The sequence below is a fragment of the Saccoglossus kowalevskii genome, chromosome 4 (genome assembly GCF_978046115.1).
Source record: "Saccoglossus kowalevskii chromosome 4, keSacKowa6.1, whole genome shotgun sequence".
Lineage (NCBI taxonomy): Eukaryota > Metazoa > Hemichordata > Enteropneusta > Harrimaniidae > Saccoglossus > Saccoglossus kowalevskii.
This window is the reverse complement of record NC_140644.1, coordinates 26,744,889-26,771,606: the sequence shown is the minus strand read 5'-3', so window position 1 is coordinate 26,771,606 and position 26,718 is coordinate 26,744,889. Positions and strand designations below refer to the sequence as shown.

The 26,718-nt window shown below is 37.4% G+C and overlaps 1 protein-coding gene across 1 annotated transcript; it reads left to right on the top strand.

Annotated features, from left to right (window-relative positions):
* Positions 1–300: 300 nt before the first annotated feature.
* LOC102808796 (tryptophan 2,3-dioxygenase-like) lies at positions 301–26,621 on the top strand. The gene is made up of 10 exons (XM_085498358.1): positions 301–372; positions 6,949–7,115; positions 20,974–21,107; positions 23,155–23,292; positions 23,512–23,628; positions 24,031–24,138; positions 25,241–25,352; positions 25,571–25,708; positions 25,815–25,905; positions 26,423–26,621. Exons 1-10 carry the CDS (start codon positions 356–358, stop codon positions 26,619–26,621), a joined length of 1,221 nt encoding a protein of 406 aa, XP_085354484.1. The 5' UTR covers positions 301–355.
* Positions 26,622–26,718: the final 97 nt, after the last annotated feature.

Here is a 26,718-nt window from a genome sequence, read left to right as displayed (position 1 = left end):
TCGAATGTAGTTCGGGACTTCTTTTTTTTTTTTTTACAAAGCGAATTGCTAGATATTGATGTATCGATTTGCGTGTTGTATAAGGTTGAAAGTCCACCTCTTGCCAAGAACATAATACGTTAATAACATTGTCAAGGAAATCACACCTCGTTCTTACGTCGGCGTTCCCTTCTGTGATATTGTATATTTTATGATAGGATGAGGTCCAAAATAGCCCAGAAATCCATCATCAGTATACCAGTATACGCGCCATCGTCATATGTGACATCATTTCAACCACTTGACAGGGGACACATTAAATTATATACTATATTTTGTCAGTTTCGGTACAAGCGCTTCAAGGATAAGCTGCCCAATGGCACATGTATCAAGGTGAGACTTTTGTTCGAATTTTAAGCATGATAGCAATCGGTAAGTCTCGTGTTTGTTGTGCATATATGAAATAGCAATTATAATCTCCAGACCATTGTATAGACTGGCAATACTGCGCGTTAAAAAGTTTCGCTTTAGACATGCGTCTACACAGATTTGACGGTTTTTAACAACTTCATCGATTATATAATTGCGATAATGAGCAGTGCGTATTTTCTGGTGTTGGTATAGATTGTTCCATCTCGTATAGAGCAGTAGCTGTTTCTGTTCTATTTTAGGTTACTCGTGTCATTTATTTGTCCAATTGTCAGGATAATAATACTGAGTTCCTATCCAGCTGTTCAGACACTGACATACAAACGTTCACCCAAATGGAGATGGACACTGTTTTAGTGACTCAATCATTGTCAACCAACGTTAAATTTGACAATGAGTTTGTGTGTGTTTTTTAAACTGTATGTCAACCGCTGTTGGAATGAATATTTGTGTTATTATGCTGAATAAATCTTGAAAGAGAAGAATGTTGCGCTCAGTAGTATGCGGCACCTTGAGGATACTCTCGTAAAATGGAAAGCATTGTCAGGCTTTTATCTATTATCTTTCTGGGGAAAAAAAACTATGATTTATTTGATTTTTAGTCAACGTGTTGTGTGTTTGCCCTTACACTTATTGCCTGCACAAATCGTCAGTGGATATATATGTCGTTGCATTGTATCGTTGCGTAGTTTTTGGGTAATAGTTGTCTATTTTGCGTGTTGTAAAAAGAGAATGTTGTTCACATACACCTAAAATAAACTAGGATGCATCTCAGTTTAGTGTGTTGATGTAAACATTGTTTTGCGTACGAATGCCGTACTCCACTCAAGAGTACAGTACTGACATCAAGTGACGAAGCAGCTATTATATGTTTAAGGAGTGTAGCTCACTTACAATTTTATATTTTTGTGAGATAGGTGATGACTAATTTGAAAAGAGTCGTTATCACATGATGCCTTCCAATTCCAATTGCTGGCTAGAATAAATTTGAATATTTTGTTCTAAAAAAGAGATTTGTTGTAGCGGCTCAATTTAGTATAATATCGCAGTCTTACGCGCTAAATGTGAATGAAAATTTCGTTTATTAAATTAGAAAAGTGTAGTATTCCTAAAGTTGTCCCAGATTAATCTGGCAATGCGAAAATGTGAATCCGTTCAAGCCAGAAATATTATTCGTATTACCCCCAGAGAACTAGATAAGAATGGATTGTAGGACATTTTTTTGATTTCAATCAATGTTTAATATTTCTTCCCCGGCTAGATGCATAAACAGAACGATGTTTTCCTTCTGTTTTAGTATATTTATTTTGTAAAACAACTGTTAAAATATAGCCGTGCGCAGTGATGTGATTGACCACAAAATTGAAGGCTGTGTGTGGCAAAGACTCTATGGGAAGGAAAGAAAGGAGTGTCTCGCTAACGACATTCGAACTACAATACTTGCAAAGCAGGGTGTTCGTTTCCTAACTATTTGTTGAGTGACCGTGCTTGAATACATTTACACGAAATTTTGCATGGGGCGAGATCTTCTCACCATCCCTCTGAAATTTCTGAATTTTTTTCGAGGGGGCGATCGCCCACTTGACACCGTCCCCCCCGTTCCAACGCTAGAACCCATATTTTCGGTAAGGGTAGTGAAGACGTTCTTTAAATATTTCTAAAAAGGTAAATGTTTAACATTTGTGGCCCAGCTTTGCAAAGTATGGCACTTTCAGGGCATAGCGGCCGTAATATAACATATGGGGTTGAGCTGGTAGAGCTTTTCCCATAAAAAACTAATCTGAATATAACGTATGGTGTGTCATTAGGGTCATAATTCGGGCGGTGGTCGTCGCGCCGCTCCGAAAAAAAAATGCACGACCCGTTGCGCCCCATGCAACATTTCGTTCCGCCGCCGCCTCTGCAAATGAACATGCTACACGAGTCCACGGTTACTAAAAAAGTAATCGTGATGGGTCATTGTGTTGGCCGATTGTACAGTGTGCAATATGCCAATGAAGGGGCAGACAGTTCGGCCAAATGCGCATTCGTCCCACAGTTAATTTCCCACATCGAAAGACTCTGCGATTTTCAACCGCGAATCACGGCCTGTTGGACCATTTTATATAGTGGGTGACAATGGGGTATATACGATTCGAGCGACACACATGGGCGACGTTTCTTCATAGAGGATTCATGTGACTGTAATTACTGCCCCGTATCCCCGTATGCCCGAGACGGGTAATTTTCAATTCGGGTTGGTGGAAATAAAAACGTACATGCCCGGTGGTTGGTAATATTTGTTCATGGTATGCTTTATATAACGGAACTGTGTATTCTGTGTAAATTCTCACTCACTTCTCAGGTCTAGATAAAATTGACTACCAAATTAGCTTGAAATTAATATTCAGTCCTTCGTTCTCGTCTCCTTCTATAAGTTCTAAGATTTAGACTTTTTTAAATTTAGACATTTAGGATTTTAGGAAACTTATACTATTCAATCCGTTGTCTATTGCACAGGAAAGCAACTTAACCGTAGCAACACCCTTCGAAACACACGATAGCTGCGTTAAAGGCGATTGTGACAAACTGGATTTTGAACAGCATGAAAAAATGTTGGTGTAATGCAATATAATGTTTTGTTTAGTTGTGAGCCCATGGCTCTTCTTGTGTCGATATTTAGTCTTTGTGGTGGTGTTTTAGTCATTTCTGGTATATTTTGCGTCATTAAATCTGTTATTTTTAGATATTAGTATTTTCTGTCGACACAGAAGAGCTATGGTTCCTCCCATGGACGTGTGACACCAACTGATATCACAAATAAATATCAATAAAAGTCCACCATTTCTTTTTGTTATAAGGCAAAGGCCAACTTGCTATGTTCAAACCTGCTCTTTTTCAAATTTGCTTTGTTCAAACCATCGCATAACTTGACCGTTTAACGTTGAAACCTTGTAATTTCACATATTTTAAGGTAGCGAGAAGGGAAATTTTCACTTTTTTCTTGATTTTTCAAAAATTGATAAAACGGTTACTTCAGACCTTGATACATCATCCCAGGTTTACAAAAGATCGAAATTGCAAAATAACGTTGCTTAAATTAGTCTTTTAAAACGCTAGAAGAAAAGACTACAACTGCCGTTTCATGCATATTTGCATAATGTTTATCTTTGGAAGGGTTTAAATGATAACATATTATCTGTATACTCTGTTGTTGACGATTCTGATATAACGGGTGATAAGCTTCCAGTTGCAAACAATGCGTGCTTATCTAACGTCCATTGCCAGCATTATTGTCAGTCGAGACTTCGCCGGAGAAACATGGTCATACAGTCCGGGCATACAGTACTCATTTCGCCCAACGTTCCGCTTTTACATCGACCGCTTATCGCTTAATTTTCGACCATGCGGTCTTGTCCGACCGGAAACCGACCGTATTTTAATCGCGTTTTTTTTCGCTAGCTCGCTCATTGAAACACCGACCGCTTACCCAAACACGGATCACTGGCACATGAGTGGTCGAAATGGTGGTTTTGATAGTAAAGTGTGAACATACAACTAGTATTAACTATTATTAAATTATGAACGACACCTCAAATCTAATAGTTGTATGACACTTGTATCGTGAAAGCAACTGAACTGTGACCTCTTGTTACATGTTTTGGGTGCTTGTTCTAGATGTACTATTTTTTATTATTTTAATGACAGTTACGTGAAAAAAGCATAGGTAACTCATTTTGACAGAGTAGAGAAACGATGAAATGTTAATGATTAATTCCAAAAATAACGATATCGAATCCACGTCGGTCCATGTCTGGTAAAATTTGACATTCAATTTTAAAAAATAAGTCACGATCATTGAACGAGTTTAGTCTATACCGTACCGTAAAAGTGTTCCCACAACAAATATTTTCGACTAAAAACGGCCACATGCCCTGAAGAAATCGAACAGAGCTTGACATGTATGAATAATTTATTGGGCTTAAAAAAACGTGTCAAATTTAGTTATAGTCATAAATATTTGGTGGCCAGTCGATGAACAATTCGTAACTCAGGATTCACACGGAAGTCCTTCAGGGCTGAAAATCATCGACCCTACTCTGGTTTACTTTATTTGCCAACTTGCAGAGAAAACTGATTCGCCGTGGGCTCTAATGTATCTAAGCCTAGTATTTTATTTTTGAACTGAGGTCAAATTCCATCCGTTTGTCAAAATATATCGATGTTTTTCAGCGAATTTTTAAGCCGGTCACAGCACAAAAACACTATGTGAATCGACGCCGGAAATTGGATGGTACGACGACCTTTCAATTAGCGTCAAATATGCTTTGTTACAACATCATTGATTGGTTGAAAGTCACATGATCGGAGCACAACCTGGGTCACAGAACCATATTTGTCCGTATTATCAACAGGACCTCGCAAAAGAACCACACCCACATTTTCAATCTTTTTTAGAGCGGAAGTTGCCAACAAATGTAAAAAAACTCATGAATTTCGTGGATTCGAATAAAATAAAGCAAGCGATTGATAAGAATGATTATTAATATTTTCCCCGATGCTCTTCGATTTTTTTTTTTATTATTTCAAGGTAAGAAATGGCTAGTTGAAGTTGCATCGACTTCAAGGCGGTTGTTTCACCGCGAACAACTCCAGCTCTGTTGTAGTTTTGCGATGTAATTAAAATATATATTATAATAATAATAATAGTACTTGTTAAATTATTTGGGGTCTCAGCCCACAAATTACGGACATGATCCCCATGAATTACGGTAAATGTTTGTCCCGTTTCGGCTGATTGTGTTGATCGACGCCCTTCCTAAACTCAGTATAGAGAAGCCAACTGGGATCGACATTCCAAACAAATTATTGGGACACGGTAAACAGACATTCCAAACAATCGAAATTATCAACGAAAACGAGATTTTTCTAGATATTTACAGACATACTGTCATTAAAAACATATGTAAAATTAACAAATACACAAAGAGGTGTAATATAAGGTTTTATTTTAGGCTTAGAAATATTTCCTTTCACTCAGCCCTTGCATGAAACTGCCATTTAGCTTCATGGTCCTTCAGCTTGTCTTTGCCTCGGGGAAAACAACAATAATTATACAAAACTCATTGCGAAGACTCAACAATCAAGAAAGAAAACCCAGACTACATGTCGTACTTTTGTTGAAATACATTTTGTATTTCATGTCAGAATATTGTTCAAAATAAAATATTCAGTCCAAGCCAAATCGAGGTCAAAGGGTCAGATTGCGTGCATATAATTATAGATCGTTAAAACAAAAAGTATTTGAACTTTTGTCAGCTGTTGAACATTCTTAAAAACCAGAAAGACAATTATAAGACAATGTGAACCTCGGAAATTTTTCTATTAATCCTAATTTCGAATGCGCGCGAGCGAGCGGGCGGGCGGTGATATTTCGGGATTTGCGCGGTCAAAAATGAAGCGGTTTTCTTCATTTTTCACGCTCGAGCATGAAATTATTCATTATCTGACACTCTTTATGAGTTCTATGATATCAGAGGTTAATATTTTTGGCCATTTTTAGTGTATATTTATAATAATGCAGCAAATCATTAACCAAAACTGTTTTTCGCGTTTTTCTTGAGTTGAGGTTTTGACTGAGTACGACTCATTGGGACCGCCGCCAAATGAAGTGCATTCGGACTAGGACATTCAAACTCGCAGTTATCGTTCAAAGGATAATAATGGTTCGAAATATGTCTGGGTTTTTAAAGAAAATGCTTTGTCACAGAATAATAGTCTGTTAAAGGTGCCAAGTATGAAATAATTTGGGAACAAAAAAAACAAACCTGCATAGAAATCGGAATAATATGTCTTTTGATTACCGGGGACACATTTCAATGGACTTGATTACGGACAATGCATGACGTAAATTTCACCTGGAAATTCCGCAGTGTGCTCTCGCAATCGCGGACTTAGTCATTTTTACAAGGTTCGCCATTTTTGATGTCACGTGATAATTATGTAAACAATGACTGTCCAGTTTGTGCGAACTTGTACCTCTATACTTAGTCTTTTGAAATATATAAGCTAAATTACTGTTCTGAACGAGACAACAGACAGAATGTTTTATTCGAAAACGTCACAAAACCTTCTCGCTACCTTAAATGATTATATTTTGATTGAAAATTTAAATTGTCAAATTTTACTGTGATTAATTATAGCCCTGATAACACACTATAATCACATGTCTGAAAGCTGGAGGAAAATTTTTCTATTTGTTATTCAAAACATGTTTTACTAATTTTAAAGGGCGGTGGTCGTCGCACCGCTCATCTGTGACATTTGCGTTTATAAACATTGATTTTCCCATAATCCAATGCGCTGTGGTATGGGCTGACCTGGGCATAATAATTACCGCCGGTGAATCCTTTGATACCTTCCAATCACCTAAAGCTAATTAAAGCATGGTAGCGTCTCAGTTTGTACTCGTTGATCTGCGCAACAGTCAAAGTCGCCATCTTTGAGACCCATATCTCAACACCCATTCCTGAATCACTATTTAATTGTGTTTCCTTGTAGTCCTGGCACTGCGGACTCGGATGGCACATACAATGCGCCAGCCAAAGGCAGACTGACTTACGGAAAGTATTTACAACTCGAAAAACTGTTGTCCTGTCATGTGATGGAAAGTGAACGTCAAGGAAAACCACACCATGATGAACACCTGTTTGTAACAATACACCAAGGTAGGTTGATCACAAAATACACCAAAATATTAAAATAAAATGCCATCCTATATCAACAAAACTATTCTATAATTGTCCCTATGATTTGCTATTATGCATGTCTATGACGTGACAATTGTGTAACAGACACAGTTCACAAGGTCGATACATTTTCATATTTGTTCGACCATCACTCGAAATTCGAAAGATTTAGTAAATGAATACCCAACCACGCAGGGTTGTCGATATGCATGACGCTCTGTCGCTAGAGGGCACAACTGATTGAAAGGCGTATCCATCATTTTGTGACGTAAAATACGGGAGGGGTCTTTGCGTGGCTACTCCGTATTCAGGAGCTGGAAGCTTATCTTCAATACAGGTCTAATAATAGACATCTCTGGCAGCGTGCTTATCTAATAAGTTTTTTCCCTTCAGCTCGTTCGCTGTCACGGGGTGAGATTGTGCAGGGAAGGAAATATACCGGTGACGAATACAATAAATTTACTGTTGTACCTGTTACGAATCGGATGCTAGTGTAATAAGGCTATAGCAGTGTAATGAAGAACAAGATCTCAGGATCTTGTATAAAATTTGGCACATACCGGTATATCGGATGTATAGGACATTATTGGATCACTTTTTGTTGATGTAATTTAAAGTGGGTAACATTCGGCCATAATAAATAAGATCATGAATTTTTGATTTTATAACAGGTTCCCGAGTTGCTGCAACTAGGTTAATACAATAAGATTACTACTATAGAAAAAGCCATAATTAGTCTATACCAAGTTACACTGAAATTTAACGAGTGATGATGGAGACATGGATAGAAAAGATAAATATTGGCATTGTACATCATTCTACATCTATGCATCCAGTTTGCGATCAGATTTACTTTTTTGTAGCACCTCGCAAATTATTACCCGGCAATCCACCATTTTATGGTGAGTAGTGAAGTAGGAAGATATGAGTGTGATCAAAGCATGCATGGATAACTAAACCGATATGAAACAAAATTGAATATCATTTACAGGGTTTGGCATGTAGGCATAAAGCAAAATAGCCTATTGTGATATATATAAATTTTATTTAAACTTGAAGTTCATAAAAACTGGACATTGTAAATTGTGTTGTTTGTTTGTTTTGAATATTATTCAGTTAATAAAATAGCTTTAATATAACCAGAGTTTTGTTAAGTTTTAAAAATAGATATTAATAAGACAGAATAATAAAATATATTATTATACATCTTTCACCGTAACGCCATGCGAAAACGAAAACGAAATGCGAATTCCAAATATGGAATAATTACGCGCGTAAGCGTCCTCTAATAATAAAAACAAACATGGCTGCCATCGGGGTTTGACCGGACTCCACACAATGAATTTCGTTGATTCTGTTCTGAACGTTTTGAATTTCGGCTTTCCCATGATGTATCCTTGGAAGGAAAAGATATATAATAATTAGGTTATTACGAGAATACCTCAAAGTATGCACTCAGGCAGTACACCTCGCATCGATACTCCAGCTGTACTTCTTCGTGCATACATTAAAGTGCCTGTGCAATGCCCACCCACACGCTTCCCATTTTAGATCTGTGCCCCACTGAAATGGGCAATTATTGATTTTTTTGCTGAAAATGATTACTCGTATCCAAGTAAATTTAAGATATTTCCCGTGATGTAGCCACGCCCACCTATCATGAAACGGTCGACTGTTTCCGGATTTCCGACTCTCGCCGAAAGTGCGCCACCAATTGCAAAAATATGAGACTGTACTGTATGGACTGTACTTTTATATCACTGTGTCATTCAATGTACAACTGTACTTTTAAACGATATACATTTTTTAATCGGCGTTTCTTTTGTCTATTTTATTTTATTTTTGAGAGAGCGAATTTTTAGAAGTTGTTTTCACAACAAACTTTTATGATGGTTAAAACGTTGTGTTGTGGGCGGTTGCAGTAATGCGTATAGTCATAGTGTAAGTATTTACACGTTTCCAATCGATCCGAAGGTGCGAAATCGGTGGACGAAAGCCGTGAAAATAACGAAAAAATGTTGGGGTGGACTTCTTCCTAACAGCGTCATATGCAGTGTCCACTTCACCTCAGATTCTTTTTTTTGAAAAACTGTCCTTGTCCATGACAAAACAACTAGGTTTTAACGAGAAACGCCGACAATACAAAACGTTTTCGAAAAAATAGATTCCGGACCAGCCCATGATCACTGAGACAGATTTCAGAATCCACTCTGAATTTGTCTGTATGTGAGTCGCTCTCAATTAAACGCCGCCATTCACGCACTTGTCCCCCTCATGACCCGACGCGTTCACCCATTACAACGCGGCAGTCATTTATTTAGTAACTGTGTTTGTCGTTTTTTTTTAAAAATTATTTCTCTATTTTATAAATCAATAGTGTCTCGTAACCTGCTAAATAACAAGACGATTCAGCCGTCAAATTTGATTTTGTCCAATGCTGGAGTCCAGCGACAGTGTACAAACGTGCTCCGGTGACGGTGACGACCACTGTGACTAGCTACACCAGACCGGACATATTTCGCATCTGACTCAACCCCATGCAACAAACTTGGTACTATGTGTTCATTATGGTCCATTCTTCCTCGACGAACAAGTACATAAGTGGTAATTTAGTTAAAGACGAGAAAACAGCACAAGAAATTTGCCTTATTTACACGTATCGGCAATGCTAGCTGCCCAGCGACTTCCCCTTCTGATGTCACAAGGGGAATTTCTGTATGCTAATGAGGAGCCTCGTTTTAAAATACACAAAAATAAAGTTTCCGTAGACTGAGTTTAAAACACATTTTTTCACTTAAAAAAAATATTTATGCTTAGAAACATATAAAAATTAATAATATTTATGTATCAATGGATAATTTTAGGCGTGAAAATAGCAGCCATTTCACAGGCACTTTAAGGTATTCTCGTAATAACCTTATAATGTCACTTAAGATTTCAAACTTAAAAGTATATCTGTTCTATTTTTATAGAAGAACCTTCCCAAATAAAAAAAAATTCTAAAATTTAAAAATATAAGAGGTAGTCACTAAACCATGTACTTTCACACTCAAGCAAGAGAATAGACATGTTGGTGAACTAGCCTTGCACTGTGAGTGTTTTATTGTTTACACTAAAGTTTTTTTCACAAATAAAAAAATTAAAAAAAAAGAACTGCAGACCACACTTCTTTATATTTATTAGTGGGCAAGCCATGTTTCCACATACAAAAATACACATAATATATTTCTATTTAATTTATTTTATTTAAAAAAATATTTTAGAGGCATAACAATACAACGACTAGATTTGGTGTCACAGTTTGCTTCCAATTCATACTGGAATATTGCCAGCAATAATTAATAAAGCATGTTCAGAAAACCATTTATTCCCGACATCATATTCAATGGCTAGTTCTCAGGATCTACAACAGTAAATAAATAAACAGAAATCATTTTGATGCGTGGTTTTTAGACGACACTGCCATATCGCACAGATATTCAACACAACCATATCGAATTTGGATTTGGCCATACCATTTCAAGCTGCAGGGTGTCTAAACAATGACTCAACAAACAATAAACACATCTTCCACCCACCACACAAATTTTAGCCACAATTGAACAACCAAGAAAGCAACAAATATCAGGCTGCATCTTGAAAACAACGAGATACCTTATTACAACCAGTCATTACAAACATGAAATCCTCCACCCCTCCCAGTACACCCTACAGCATTAATGGTTCCTATACTCATTTGCATCTATGTACAACAAGCTTAGCCAATAGATGCACCTGACTCATCAAACTTTTGACCAACCACTCATTCTAAATATTGTTGAGTGAGGGCGCTATTTACTAATGAGAGGAATCTTTTAAATAAATTAAACAGATATATATACTAATAGTTATGATATATTTATGATATACTTAGTTGAATAAGAAAAGCTAAATAATTTAGATATTGTAAAAGAGTATTTCAGGAACTATCTCTCACAATTTATATCACCCTGTAACAAACCTACGGTGTTCACGCCAATCGATGGTCGATAGGGTCGACTCTTACTGATAACAACGGGCTAACGTTAACAAAAACCTCGCTTGGACGACCACAGGGAACCAGCGTACTCCTTCCCATTCGCCGACGAATAGTAAACGGGGATAAAAACACACACACAATTCGGGAACAAAACACCAAAGAACGGTATTCCTCATTGTACCGCTCCAAACTACAAAACACACTCGCTAAAAAAAACTAAGGCAATAACAAGAAGACCTCATAATTCGACCACTTGACTTTAAAATCAGCGCGTAATAGGCTAAGAGAAGTTATATGCGTACTATTTCCATATATGGATTGCAATGTTCTCGGGAAATGTAGGTTCCCATGGCGAATGAAATAATAATTAATAAATAATTCAATGACAATATGTATAAAATAAAGAAACATCTGAAAGCAAACAAGCTCTGCAGTAGACTTACCAGTTACTACTACCTACGCACATGTAACGGTTGACCTGCAAATATTCCCGCGATTCCGTTACCAGCTATCATCTCTCAACAAAATGCACGTACTTCTTTTCAAGCGAATGTGGTCATTCGACCATTTATTATCGCAATATTTGCATGTAAATCAATGTTTCTTTTTTCTTAGAAACTTTTATTAGGGGGCATGACATACCCATATCGATTACTTCTCTCCCAACACGACCAGGTACATATACGTAATGGCTGTTACATAAACTACTGTCACTCAGTACATAGTACAATGGACACCCTACAAGATGAAACATTTCAGCAAAAAATATAATTAAATTCTCATCTTGTGTGCTCCCAGATTAAAAAAAATATTGGAAATATGTTTAATCTCCCCCAGATGCAACACAAACCACAACTCTCACCTTGCAAATAGGTAAAATATATCTGCACTACGTTTCCTTCATTTGGTGGATGAATCTACATACTTACAGTGAGCTCCCTATGGCGCTTGTTTGCCGGAACCGGAAATAATTCATTGAAAAATACGTTACAGAATCCAGTACAGAATATACCCTTTGCATCCGTTGATACAACACAATATATAAGGTTAAAACACATTCCCTCCACTTGAAGGACTGTGGTTAGAACTAAAACCACTAGAACCAGCAAGTAATGTGGATATACATACGGTAAACAAATAAAACATGGGACTTGATCGATGCTGTAGGGCTCATACCACTGATTGAAACTCCATTGACGACAATTTTAACGTATGACGAGATTGCTATATAAAAATGATAAACAAAGTTGAAAACATGGCTCAAAATGGGAAATCATTATGCCAATAATCAACCACATGAAAAAACGAACATTTTCTGCTGGTTGACCATCTGACGACTTGTTATTAATGGTGGATATGGTCGATTGATGATAACTTTCCTTGCTGATTTCTTCATCATTCGGCTGTTGCGACGAACACTTTGTCCACGGTTAGTTGTAACAATGTAACTTCTTGGTCTCGAGTGTTTGGCGTCAACAACTGCTAGTGTCCAATCTTTGCTTTCAGGATCGATCCTGACTGAATCTCCTTTGTCAAAGTCATGTCTATCTGTCACACCTTTGTTGTAGAATCTTGCTTGGTGTTCTCGTATTGTCATCAACTGGTGTCTACTGTTTGTTGCTAATTTTGGTCTAACTATTGTCAGAATATTGTCTTGCAGTCTTCGACTAAACAACATTTGTCTAAGACTATAGTGTAATTCAATTATTGGAGTATTTCTGTAGCGTAAGAGAGCAAGATTTGGGTCTGTGTTATCTTCCTTACACTTTTTTTATGATCATTTCCACTATTCTAACAGCGTTTCACCTTTGCTCTGATGATATTTTGGGCTTGATGAGACGATCTGAGAATTCCAATCTCTTGCAAAATCTTGGAATTCTGCTGCAAACGGCATGTTGTCAGCAATAACAATTTTAGGGATACCAAGTCAAGCAAGTATGATTTCCATAGCTTGTATAACTGAGCTGGCTGTTTTCCTGTACAACCTTTCAATTGCAACTTAAAGGTACTTTCAGTAGTAGTCTACTAGAATGACACGATCTCTGTCGCATTATGAGAAAATATCTGCTTCCAACTTTTGCAAAGACTGTCAGGTACTTCATGCTGCTAAATGGGCCCCTTGCAATTATTGTATCTGAATTTCTGGCAGACCTGGCAGTTAGATACTGTGTCCTCAATGTCTTTGCTCAGGCCTGGCCAGTATAGGATTTCTCTAGCAAAGCTCTTTGTCTTTTTAATTCCTTGGTTCCCAGAGTGCCATTTCTGTAAGGCAAGAGGTTGTTCTGTCCTGTTAATCAATTTGTCAGGAAAAGTAGATCATCTTCTTCATATATTTGCTCTCTCAAATCATATAATACCGTTGTAGGCCTGGAGGCAGCCATATTCTTTTTGGCCAACCCTTCTGTAGATACTGTTTTATCATTTGTGATGTTTTATCATGACTAGTCTCAGTTTTGTAGCCATCTATCTTCCATGGAGAACAAGGCCAGTATGTCATGATTGAATGTACATGTTTGCCTTCTAATTTCTGTGAATCTGACATATCATTTATATATGCTCTACTCAAGGTATCTGCAATGTACATCTTGTTTCCGGACTTGTAGACGATATCAACGTTGTACCTTAGTAGTTTCAGGAGCATTACTTGTAATCAAGGAGATACTTTGTGGAGATTTATTTTCTTTATGGATTCTAGCAGTCTGTGATCTGAATCGACTATAGTTTCTATGCCATATACAAAATAACGCTGTGTTGGAAAAACTATTGCCAATAGTTCCTTTGCGATCTGTGCTTTGGCTCAGTTAGAGAACTTGATGCATGAGACACAGGTTGACCTTCTTTGAGAAGCCAAGCTCCAAGACAGCTCTGACTAGCTGACTAATTGTCAGTGGTTTGTGATCATCATAGAACTTTAAAACAACGTTTGTGCTAAGAATTTGTTTTATCTGTGCCATTGCCTTCGTCCTTGGTGAGTTGTTTTAATGGTTCTGTCACCTCGGCTTTCTTGGGAATGAAAGGTTACGTATAAGTAGTTAATTTCCAACAGCTGCATTAAGGTCTGTTTGTTTTCTAGTTCTGGCACGTCACTCTTCTTGAACTTAATTTCATTTTTCTATGCTCTTTCCAATTTCTGCTTCACTGCTGTGTCATGCATGCCAACATGTCATCTGATAGTATGTAGACAACTTGAATATCCCCAAACAATTGGAAAGCCTTTTTCTGTAGTACCGCACTTGCGCTTGTGATAACAAATAACATTCTCTTGAAGCGATATCTATTTCATACCACAGTTACAGTTCTTTGCTTCTAAATTTGTTGTGTTTTATGAGCACTTCAATGTATTTTCCCTCTGTTTTGCCTGATGTCATTTGTTTGATTTCATTGATTTGATTCTTTTTGTCTCTGCTGCGATGCACTTGTCACATACCCTTTCCAGCGTGATTTCATCAATCTCTAGGAGTTTTTCTTTTAACTCCTTGTAAGTTAGTGAGAATATTATTTTGTACCATATTGTATCTCAAGAAGTTCACACTGACCTGCTAGCTTTTGTAGCGATGTGAACTAAGTAATAAATTCTATGCGTTCTTTCCATTCCCAACCCCAAAATGTGTATGTGTAAAATACTATCCTCTTTTTCGAATTTCTGAAGCATGGTCTCATATTTGGTTTTATCTTCATCCTCATTCCACGTGAACTGATTTTTATCTTTCACGTGCATCAGATCCGATGGCGTTCAGTAGTCTAGCAATTTTAACAGCCTCTGATTTTGTGTAGGCTTCCATAGCCAACATGAATATTTCAAAGTCTTGCTTAAACCGTCTCCAATTGTCTGAAATATTGGCTTGCAGAGACAACGGTTTCGGTAGCATAAAGTCTTGATGGCATTTTGTTGTTTGTTTTCAATGATTTATTAGTTACCCTACGACGAGACAAAATGGCGTACTTCCGGTAAGACTGGCAATTATGGGATGCAAGTCAGATGTCTTCTCCAGCAAAGCAAAACGTAAAAATGAAGGTTGCTTACCGACGTAGTGATTGTCGTATCCCTGGTGTCTTCAAAACACATTGTGCAGGTTTTAGTCAGTAGTACTTCTCACGCATTTGGAATTTTCGGCATTTACCTCGTGTTCGAAAGAATAAATTCAACGCCATTCCACGCTAACCGCTGTACAGAAATCATGGACTTTTTCTGATGATGGTCGTTTTGGTAATGCTCCACCTTTGAGTTCTTTCACTCTAGTTAACTTAACTTGACATCCTGATTCCGCTTCTGGCACCATGTGACAAGCTAGAGCCAATAAATAAGCGTAACCAGATCGTTACTGGTTTATTACTAACATGGCTGGAGAAGTAACAATAACAAAAAAGAGAGTGTATACGATAACAATAATAAACTCAAGAGGGCGCTGCCCCAATGTGAATAATATCGAAATGGTAATGTCTATGTAATGGCTATATTGGGACAGTGTGTCTGTCACTAAATGTGTTCAACGAAATGATTGGTTTTCTCATAATATCCATAATATCATAAAAATCCAGTGTGTAGAGGATTCCAATTTCAGTAGTAGAATAAACCACATTTTATCCAAGCTCTACCAATTTAAAGTAGGAGGCTCGGGTCAATGATGTCATATCTATTTTCATTGCCAACAACGCTGGGCTCAAGGTATTTCACAATTACCACGCCACTATCTAGGACATACCATTATACTCCAGGGGGCAGGGTGTATGTATACTAGTATCAAATTCTGCTGACAACATAATCAAGTGACTGTATCAGCAGCCTGAAAATAAACACGTGCAATGGGTTGTTGCAAAGTATCCAAACAAGTGTGTTTTTCATCCACACATCAAGAGATATGTTTTCTAAAAGTACTATTCACTTACATTTATGTCACAATATAATGTCATCTGCACAAATACTCAGCTCTTTCTGATCTTTCTGAAGTATTTTTCACTTACAATTTATGTAACATTATCTTTTCTGAGTTTAACACGCCGGGGTTGATTACATAGTATTTTAAACAGACATAAATTACCATGGGAAATTCAAATCGGTTATAAATTGGGGTAGTAATTATTATTTGAAGCATATCTTCTTAAGGACACAAGACACAGTTCAAGTTGACTCTGACTGCCATTTTATTTATCAATTTATCCGTTCTCCCCAGACTCCCAATGCTGGTCTGCGGCCCAGCAGTAGAAATGTGGATTGAAATCTTTCTAGCCACAAATAAAATAAATACTATATTTCATCAATACAACAAAAATAAATTTAGTAAATAAATATAGGTAAATATACTTTTACGAGGCAGTGCAAATTCCCCATACAAGATTTTTCACTCACAGTTCATAGTGTATTCTTCCGATTCCACAAAAACGCATTCTGACTGGTTCATAATTTTCCCTTTCATCGATTTCCCCTATGTTATTCATCACAACACCACTGTATCTTCCCGGTGCTTGCGTCCAGATGTTCCGCCTCCATCACATACTCTCCACCTTCCATTGATTCTGGGTCCGATTTTAAGTCCTCCAACGACAATACATTGTCAGGTTCTCGTTTTATTTCTCCACATTCACAGGCGTTCTCATACGCTTGTTTCATCACCTCCATACCTTGTCCTCTGGATTTAATTACTGGATGCTCTCTTGGCGACGCTACCACTGATTCTCCTCCATCCTTTTTCCTTTTACCTTCATACACTGGGGACACTCTGCAATCATCAGGGTATAGTATAATACTGCAATTTCTTGGAATCAGGCATTGTCAATTTTTATCGACAATGTCCCAGCGTTTCGCTCGCCTCATTGATGTACGAATCGCCTTCACGCTTGTTATTTTTCCATGGTGCCACGCCATGTGGCCTTTCATTTACCCCTCCGACCTGAAGAAAGCATCATATCCATCAAATGTCACTGTGATCGCGCCTGTTAATTTGTTCATCTCCTCAAGTTCATATCATTCTCCCAACACATACTTTCACAATTCTAATCTCTATTCCTACTGCCAGACATCTTTTTTTCAGTCTTTTGCTCCGCTTTAGCAACGACAATTGTGCCATAGTGTTTCTGTAGTGGTCGAAAGAATGTAACAAATATGCAAAACTGTTTCCTCTGTCAGTGGATTCTGCAAATTATGCATGCATGCATGAATGACATAGCATTTGGGGCTATGTTTAACTTATCTCTAAGGGCGACCTCTATATGCTATGTCATCATGTGCGATTTTGGTTCCCTTATTTACTAATAAATAAACCAACGAGACACTTTTCTCGTTCTGGGGGAGGGGGATTTCTACCATTTGCCTGGCTTGCTCCAAATTGCCTGCATTTTCAGTCTTTTGGGATGAGTTTCCTTACATCATCTCATTTTTTCCTGTTATCATTTTCTTTCCGATTCATCATCTGATTGAGTTAATTCCGGGTTTACTTTGAATGAGAACCTATTAATTCCGGTGTCACCAATTCAGGATACATTTTTAAGTTCACTGTCTGTCTATCGATAATCACGAACCACCAGGAAAATTGTATTCCCCATATTTCTACCCCATACTGCTGCATTGGGGCCCTATGCTATAATATCTCTGCTGTACTCTCTCCACACAGCTTGGAAAAACATTTTCCTGTATGTAGTATCAATGGGTAACAAACCGATTTTCCATCTTCTGACTTCTGATACATAAAACACCTTCCTTTATTCTGAGTTGCTTATAGCTTCCCGGTAAGCTTTCACGTCAGACACCAACCATGAAATCTCCTCCCATTTTGAATTCCTTCACCCTCTTTACTGGACCTATTTTATGCATCAGCCTCATGGGCTTCCTTTATCTGATCGTCGCCCACCTTTGGTTGAATTCCGACTGCCCGTGCCTAGGTCCCCATTTTCGTGTCTGCCATCCCGGTGTCCACTACTCTTCCTTTCCTTTATTCCTGTTTCCACACTTTTTCTGTGTTCCTCGTGCAAGTGATTGTGTCCTGCAATTCACTTCTATAGTCTCTGACCCTGGAAATCACACAGCTATGTTTCCCCTGCCAACCACAGTGTCCGCATGGTCTCCTTGATAACCTGTAAACATTCCCGTGAACACTCATATTCCCCAAGGACTTCATTCCACCTGGCAAGTTGCCCTTCTGGACACTTGAAACTTAACAACCGCCTAAGAGCTGCATGATCTGTCCTGATGGTAAATTTCTTGCCATACATGTACTGCCTATAGTATCTCACGAAATTCACCAATGCCAGTAATTCTTTGCCATATTCTATAACCCCTTCCTTTCCATCCTGGATCTGTGATAAAACAGCACCAATAACTCTTTAACTTGCCTCCATATCCAGCATATATTCCCCTTTTTTCCAGTTCATATGCTAGTACATTGGCGGACATCAAACATTCCTTTAATTCCTGGAAAGCAATCTCACATTCTGTATCCTAGTCAAACACTCTCACACATCTTTCTCAGTTATTCTATGCAAAGGTACAGTTATCCCTCAAAATACCAGAAGTAGTAGGACTCCGTCCACAATAAACTTCTTACATCCATCACACTCTTTGTCGTTGGCCTCTCTTTTATGGCTCTCACTTTGTCTGGATTTGCCACTACTCCAACTGTTGACACTATACATTACACTGGTTCTGAACAGATCACATTTCCTTGGATTGAGTTTTAGCCCGGCTGCCCGCAGTCTGCCTAATACTATTTGCAAACACTCCTCATCTACATCTCTGCCATACACAGAAATATCGTCTAAATATAAGTCTAAGTATTTCCAATCCAGCTATTATACGCTCCATAAGCCGACCTGTATCATGCGAATACACTGGCAACTGTTTTTTTCCTGCAATATTTGTTGTTCTTACCTTCCCACATCAGTACCCTGTTTTACATATATTGTGTGTGGTGTTACATTTACTTAAGCCACCATTATTCTTCTTTCTGCAATCTGGTTCCTATCTATCAGTATCAGCATTATTTGCCAAGAGCTGGGGATATTTTCATTGGTATTACATGGTAGCAACATTTCACTGCCAAGAGGAATATCAACTGGCCGTGGTTCTTTTCCTGCATATATGCTTGGTAGTATAGCGCAGTCTCGCTCAATATGGCGAGGCCCAGCATATCTGTAATACTCAATTCCAATCAGGTTCTACCTTCTGTCTTGTCCTCCACTGAATGGCTGCTCTGCTATTGGGGTTGGTTGTAATTTTTCTACTAGCCCCATTTTTTTATTCCTTCATTGAGTCACAGTCAACATTCAACACTCTGCTAAATTTTGGGCATCGATCAGCCAATCTCCGTTTTCAGACATCACATGTGACTGTATCGCCTAGTAAAAGGTTTTTAGATTTGCTCTAAATATACCACCTTTATTTCCTTTTCAGAGATTGCATTTTTAAAATACCGTGTGACCAGCCTTGAATGGGAAGCAGGGTTCATACCCGGATAGGCCATCTCTGTTAACTCATGTATAATGTCACTCAGCCTCTACAAACTCTCGCCTTTCTTGTCTGTCTAATCTACAATTATGTTACATAGGTATCCGCTTGCCCACTGGGACCAAATCCCCTGTCTAATCTTGCAACTAACTCCACCATCTGCTTCTTGGGTCAGCATTTTCTGCACTAAGCCGGGTAAACTCACTACCAAATACTTGGATTTATGTGTAAGATCAAAATTATTGCACATTGTTCAAAGTATGCCTCTTTCAGTGTTTTTTGCTACGAAGCTTTGTTCTAACTACCAGCTCTGGATCTTCCTTTAATCCATCAAATAAGTCTGGGATGTGGATTTGTCAGCCGTCTACCAATTGATTGTGCTCAGGGGTACCCAAGCCATGAATCATCTGCTTTGACAACCTATTTCCCTGTCAATACTGTACCATGGTGTTGCTGAATGCAGCCACCATAGTGTATCTGGTTTCTCAACTATAGGTCTAATTCTACCGCCAGTCAACATGTCTCGGATGTACTTCTCGGGTCGCATTTTTACCTGTGGCTGCACAAACCGCTCTCCCCTCGATCTTTCAGTGCTGGAGTATGACCAGCTGCTCCCTGTGCAAACTTTATTTCTCCTACTGTAAATTTACTGATCATTTTTGCTCTGCATTTGTTACTGGTTCAGTCTGCCTACAGGAGTCTTGAACCACATCTGGAGTCGCCTAATCTGCTTTTTCTGGTTCACCTCCTCTGCACCAGTTGTATCCCACCGCTGCCACCAATGTGACATAAAATATGGGAGGGCTCTTTACAGAGCTACTCCATATTCAGTGAGATTCAGTGGTGCCTGATTACTGCACAGCACAGCACGTCTGCGTATGTACCTCAGTATACGATACTGCTCCCTGGAGTCAGGAATCAGCATAACATGATATGACAGGATCAAGTCAGGTCAACTTCCTGACTGCAAACACTAAAATGCATTCAATGAAATGATTGGTTATCTCAATATATCTGACAAATCAGTGTATAGACGATACCAGTTTGGGTATCCACTACCACTTTTTATTCAAGCTCCACCGATTTCAATTAGGAGACTTGGGTTAATGATGACTATTTTCATTGCCAACAATCACCATGCCACTGTCTGAGATATACCATTATGCCACAGGGGGGACAGGATGTATGTATATCAAATTCTCCTGACAACACAATCCAGTGACTGTATCAGCAGTCTAAAAAATAAATATGTGCAATGGGTTGATGCTTTTCATTAACACATCGATGGCTCTGTTTTCTGAACTTTTCTATTGTCGTCTGCACAAACACTGGACTCTTTCTGATCTAAACGTATTTGTTAAACAATTTCATTTTTCTTTCAGTTTATGAACTTTGGTTTAAACAACTTCTCATTGAGATTGATTCTGTATGTGACGTGTTTCAAGACTTGTTCGTCGACGAGCGTCAGATGTTGGTTGTTACATCAAGATTGAACAGAGTTGTACAAATACTCAAGGTGAAAATATAAGTCAATATTCGGTCATTTTTACATTTGTTTTGGTTAGGTTTATTTTAGGGGGGCAATAAAGTGAAAACATACCATATTAATATGTGAGTGACACGGGATCACAAGAACACATGAGAGTCCAAGACCTGTGTTCCATTTCCCATAATGCTTAATTAAGCTTTGTACTGTTAAAACACTATTCCATTCATATTCACTGCAAAGACGAACATTGTGGTAGAATATATAAATGTCAAGAGTGCCCAGGTTAACTGTGTCACCATTGACAAAATAATGATACTCGTTCACTTAATACACTTACATCTAGCACCCAATGTGCCAATGAAAAACGGTGTCTCCCTATCTCCAGTTATATGTTTCCGACGTCAGAATTCATGTCTTAAAATTTAGGCTGTCCACAAATCGACCCCAACATACCTTAAGAAGTTCTGAAGTCAAAATGTCGAATGCGATGATGACCAGAACGCCTTGCATCCACCTGGGAAAATGGTTTTCCACATTGATAACATTGAGAGGAAAAATGCAGTTTTAGTGTTTGCTTGGAAGAAGGTTGTGAGGTGATGTTAAAATCGAGTGATATGAACATTTTGTGTGTCCGAATTGGAACGCTCTTCCCATAACTGTGTCTACTCAAACATCATATGTCTTCTATAAAAAGCACAAAGCAGAATATAAGACACTGAAAATAAATCTGAGAGTGTGTTCAAGTGTACTTGGACACGTGTTAATTGTTAATTGTTTCAGGCAACAGCAAAGGTGGCACTAGGTATAGAATGAATGAATGAATGAATGAATGAATGAATGAATGAATGAATGAATGAATGAATGAATGAATGAATGAATAGATGCGCTCGAATTCGAATTTTAAGAATAATCAAATTTTGATGGTACCCTTAGGTATATTTCCCTTACAAATATAGATGAGTGTTTCACCTTATTTTATCGTGGGGGCGACATTAAATATTAGTAGATCTTTTGCCCACTGGAATTATGGGATATATAGATTGCTCCTGTAAGTCTCTGTATGAGCCACTAACATTAGTGATATTTGAACACTTGATGTCCTTGATGACGAGGCTAGATTTCTTAGCAAAAAATCAAAAGTCAGGATACAGGATACAATGCAACTTATTATTATCTCCCTGTTATCACAGATCGTTGGAAAAAAGAACTGAAAGGAATTAATGTTTTGTTCCTGTGTTGTTATTAACACGTGCGATTAAAGGTCACACTAAACAGATCTTTGTTTATCTGTTATGAACCAGGGAAACATCATACATTGCATTAACATTAGGGTGAAGCATACAAATAACCATGTGTATTGCCCAAGTTACTTTCTGAGATGGTTCATCCGATCCTCATATTCACTCAGTCAGATGAATGGTTAACTCTCCGGCATTCTGTTATTGGGTGTCAATCGAGCACGTTTTTGCTGCAAGAATATTTTTCACCATTCTTTATCAGATTGGTAAGGTCTGACTGAATGAGTAAAATACACAAATTAACCTTAAATTAGGTGATTTTAAATAGTGATATTTTAATTACCTCACCCCACCTCAAACCACTAGAAGTTCCTGTAGGTTTCTCAGAGATGATAACTAGAACTGAAGACAGGAACGCTTGACCACACAAGCGACCGATTTTATTGGCCCCTGAGGGCTATACTCGGACGATAAGCTCATTAGTTTAATCCAATGCTTAACATTGGATTTTGAACTCTGAGAGCTTAGACCTCCGCCATGCCGCTCACATATAGTGATATGCACCTGAAAATAACACATTCTTTTTATCTACATTATTGATTTCTTGATTATGAAAACGTACATTTAGCATTTCCTTGATCCAGACTGTAATCCGATTTGACTACAAAAATTCAGTGGTTCTTCCTACCGCTGGTAAATTTTTCAGTCAGTCAATAAATTATTGCGTAATGTTGCTAACAAACGTTATCATAACCATACATAATTACATAGCAACATTTTGTCAGGAAAATATGGCTACTACGGGGTTAATAATTATTCAAAGATTTTCTCCCTAGATACTAGTGGAACAGATTATGATTTTCGAGACGATGTCTCCAATGGACTACAAAGAATTTCGTGACTTCTTAGTACCTGCATCCGCGTTCGAGAGTTTCCAGTTCCGGCTGTTGGAAAATCGGCTAGGTCTCCCACAGGTGAATCAATGCATTTGTTTGTAGATTATATTTTGTGTTATATACATCAGAAGATTGTTCACATAAGATGTCTTGTAAGTATAACATGGATAACTGTAATATTGTTTTAGCTGCTAATAATATTTTGCTATCTAACCTACATCACGTGATAGCACGCGTTATCTACGGTATCAAATAACTTATATATAATATATTATAGTTGTATATTGTATACCGCAGGCAAATCGAGTGAAATACAACCAGCAGCACTATGCAGAGGTATTTAATGGAGACCCAGAAACCAAGTCAACATTAGTCAAATCCGAAAAGGATCTGTCCTTTTTAGATATGTTACAGGTGAGCCAATGAATAGAGTTTGATATACAATGTAGCAGCCTATGGTATAAACTTTTGAATGTTATCAGTTTTCCATTTACTATCGTTGGTGCTGCATTCCGAATGTTTGTTTTTATAATGTTTTATTCATATTTATAACCTATTTCTATCAGCATTATGGCTTAATCAGAATGTTCAAAAATATACAGCACATGTGGATTTTATTTGTGAACAAGGAACTACCTTATTTGGAATTATCGAATAATGAGAACTTGAGATAAATAAAGAGGGTGAATTAAAGAGTTGTATAACTTATAATAACATGATGCAAACGCTCATTTGTACGGCAATCAAAATGACGACTATGAACAAGTATACGAATCAAATCTATAAATTTCAAATACATAATTTCATATTCTGCAGAGGTGGTTAGAGAGAACACCTGGACTGGAAAAAAAAGGTTTCGATTTTTGGGGTAAATTTTGTGCCAGTGTCGAAGAAATGTTGCAAGAAGAATACAAGTCCATTCAGGTAAGTAAGTTTCTACATATCTGCATATACATTGGCACAAAACATTATCATGCAATTGTGTCTTTGTAAATCGCTGTTATAACAACGAACTCGGGTGAACAATTTATCCGTGGGTTGGTATTTTAGAATTTGTTGTTCCAAAACATTGGTTATTCTGTAGGAATGACAGCCAGTATGATGTCGTGCTCTAGTATTTATATATCTTCTAGTGTTTTCATTTTGAAATATGTACAAAACACAATGAGTAGATTATATTCCTGGCAATTCCATCGTTTTGAGATCTCAGTACCAAACATGTGCTGTGACATCAACCTTGTAATTTTCGTCTAATTATGTCTAATTCTTCTGAGTCACTGGTGCTGGCAATTTACCTTCGTTTATATACTACAAAATACATAAACGCAAGTTGTAAATATTTATGCGACTTTTGAAGGCTCTAGCTAGCTCTATCTTCTATCTAAATACTCAACATTTAAAAAAAAACATCTTGACCTTTGACCTGAGATTGCAGCAAAGCAAAGTTATTTTTCCGTGCAATTATATCGGGTGGTACGAACATATATATAACCAAGATGTGTTCTTGACAGTGTCAAGTGTTGACCTTTTGTTCTCTATTTTTATATCCGTTATATGGGTCCAGCACATGTGGATTTTAATTGGTGATGGGATTAATTAAATTAAAGTGTGGAACACTTTCTGGGAACATTCTCCATTGCTTGGAATAATACACTTGATGGCGTAAACAATTTACCTTTAAATCTGCGTGTGCGCAAGGAGCAGTAACGGAAACAGAAATTGTGCGTACGATGGTGTGAAACCAATTCGACCAACATGTCCTGTGTTCGACTCCCACTAAAAACGTAATAGTCATAAGCAGTCAGAGCCATATGTTTGAGTATCATTGCTTGAATTCGTTATTTTGTACCACCAGCTTCCTGTCTTAACGCGGAATTAATGCCCCACCTTAATTCAAGCCCGTTATATAATTGTCTTTTATATAGACATCATTTGTTAATATCACTACAACATTTTAGCCTATCAAAACACATACAAGATATAAATTAATGCATATTAACGATTTTCTGTGAATTTTACTATTTAGGAAAATCCAGATCAGAGCACACGTGACATTTTAATAATTAAATATCAGAAGCAACGTGACAACTTCAACTCTATCTTGAGTGAGGACGAGCACAATAAGTTGTTATCAAAGGGTAAGTTCTATGTTATTTTTGATTCATCAATACTTTGTTAATAAATTCATGGAAAATTATAATTAACTATTAATCAAACAAGTGAAATACAACATATAAAACATATTTGAAACATTTGAAAAAAATCACATTTTTATATAGCATGACCTGAAACTATGAAGTTTATGGGACCATGTAATATTTTTGTAAAATGTTATGTTTCATTCGATCCTTCACAGGAGAAAGACGATTTACACATAAAGCCCTTCAGGGTGCCTTGATGATATATTTCTATCGAGACGAGCCTCGCTTTAATCTTCCATATCAGATGCTCCAACTACTCATGGACATTGATTCTTTAATCATAAAATGGAGATGTAAGTATTGTTGGTTTTTATAGAACTGTAAAACAATTTTTTTTTATTATATTTTATAACCTCACTCACATGATCCTCATTTCCCCCGCTATTCTCTCTCATCTAGATAATCATGTGGCTTTAGTGCAACGAATGATTGGAACTAAAAAAGGAGCCGGGGCCTCGTCAAGTTATTATTATTTAAAATCAACTGTTAGGTGGGTGATAAACTACAATTCCACATCTGAATAGACACAGGCAAAATAATAAATAACACGTTTTAATTTCTTTGAAACAAACGACGATAAAGTATTTCTGTTTTGGACAAAAATACTGACAGGATAATTCAGATATTAAGAATAATTCATAACGAAATGTATTCCTATGCACCCATAAATAATTTTCATATTTACCGATTACACAAGAATATTACAGAAAAAATATAATTTTCTATTTTCTTCATATTTTTGCCTTTTATTTGCCTTGAATTGTGACTGAAAGAAGCTGAATGAAATTACATACTATGTAGTGTGTTCAACAACTCATGTATAAACACTGACTTTAATAAATATGATTTTACTTGGTAAATATACTGTATTTGTCTGTATAAAAACGAAGGAATTTCAAAATGTCGAAACAGAAAGTATTTATCGCAGTGTTAAACATATTCAGATTTACCATATGGATATTTAATACATCGTAATAACGATTTACTTTTATTTTGCCTACCTGTAGTAACCGTTACAAAGTGTTTCTGGATCTCTTCAACCTATCGTCATTTCTGATTCCACATTCACGTATACCAGTACTCAATTCGCACATGAGGAGACGACTGAGCAGACCAGCAAGCAATGCAACGGAAGTGCTAACTGATTCTGAAGATTCTGGGACGTTGGAAGATAGTAATGACGTCGTGCCAAAAAAGCACATATAATTTCTGAATTGAATTGATACACACTGGGACCTTGTGGTGGATAGAACAGGGGTGGACGACGTGATCATTTGTGACCCAGGATAGGAAACTGTGTGTT

Bases quoted from the DNA above. Each gene is read 5' to 3' on its own strand.
- LOC102808796 (XM_085498358.1), top strand. The intron at 7,116-20,973 runs GTAGGTTGATCA...TTTTTCTTTCAG, and splicing joins GTTTGTAACAATACACCAAG to TTTATGAACTTTGGTTTAAA. The intron at 21,108-23,154 runs GTGAAAATATAA...TTTTCTCCCTAG, and splicing joins GAGTTGTACAAATACTCAAG to ATACTAGTGGAACAGATTAT.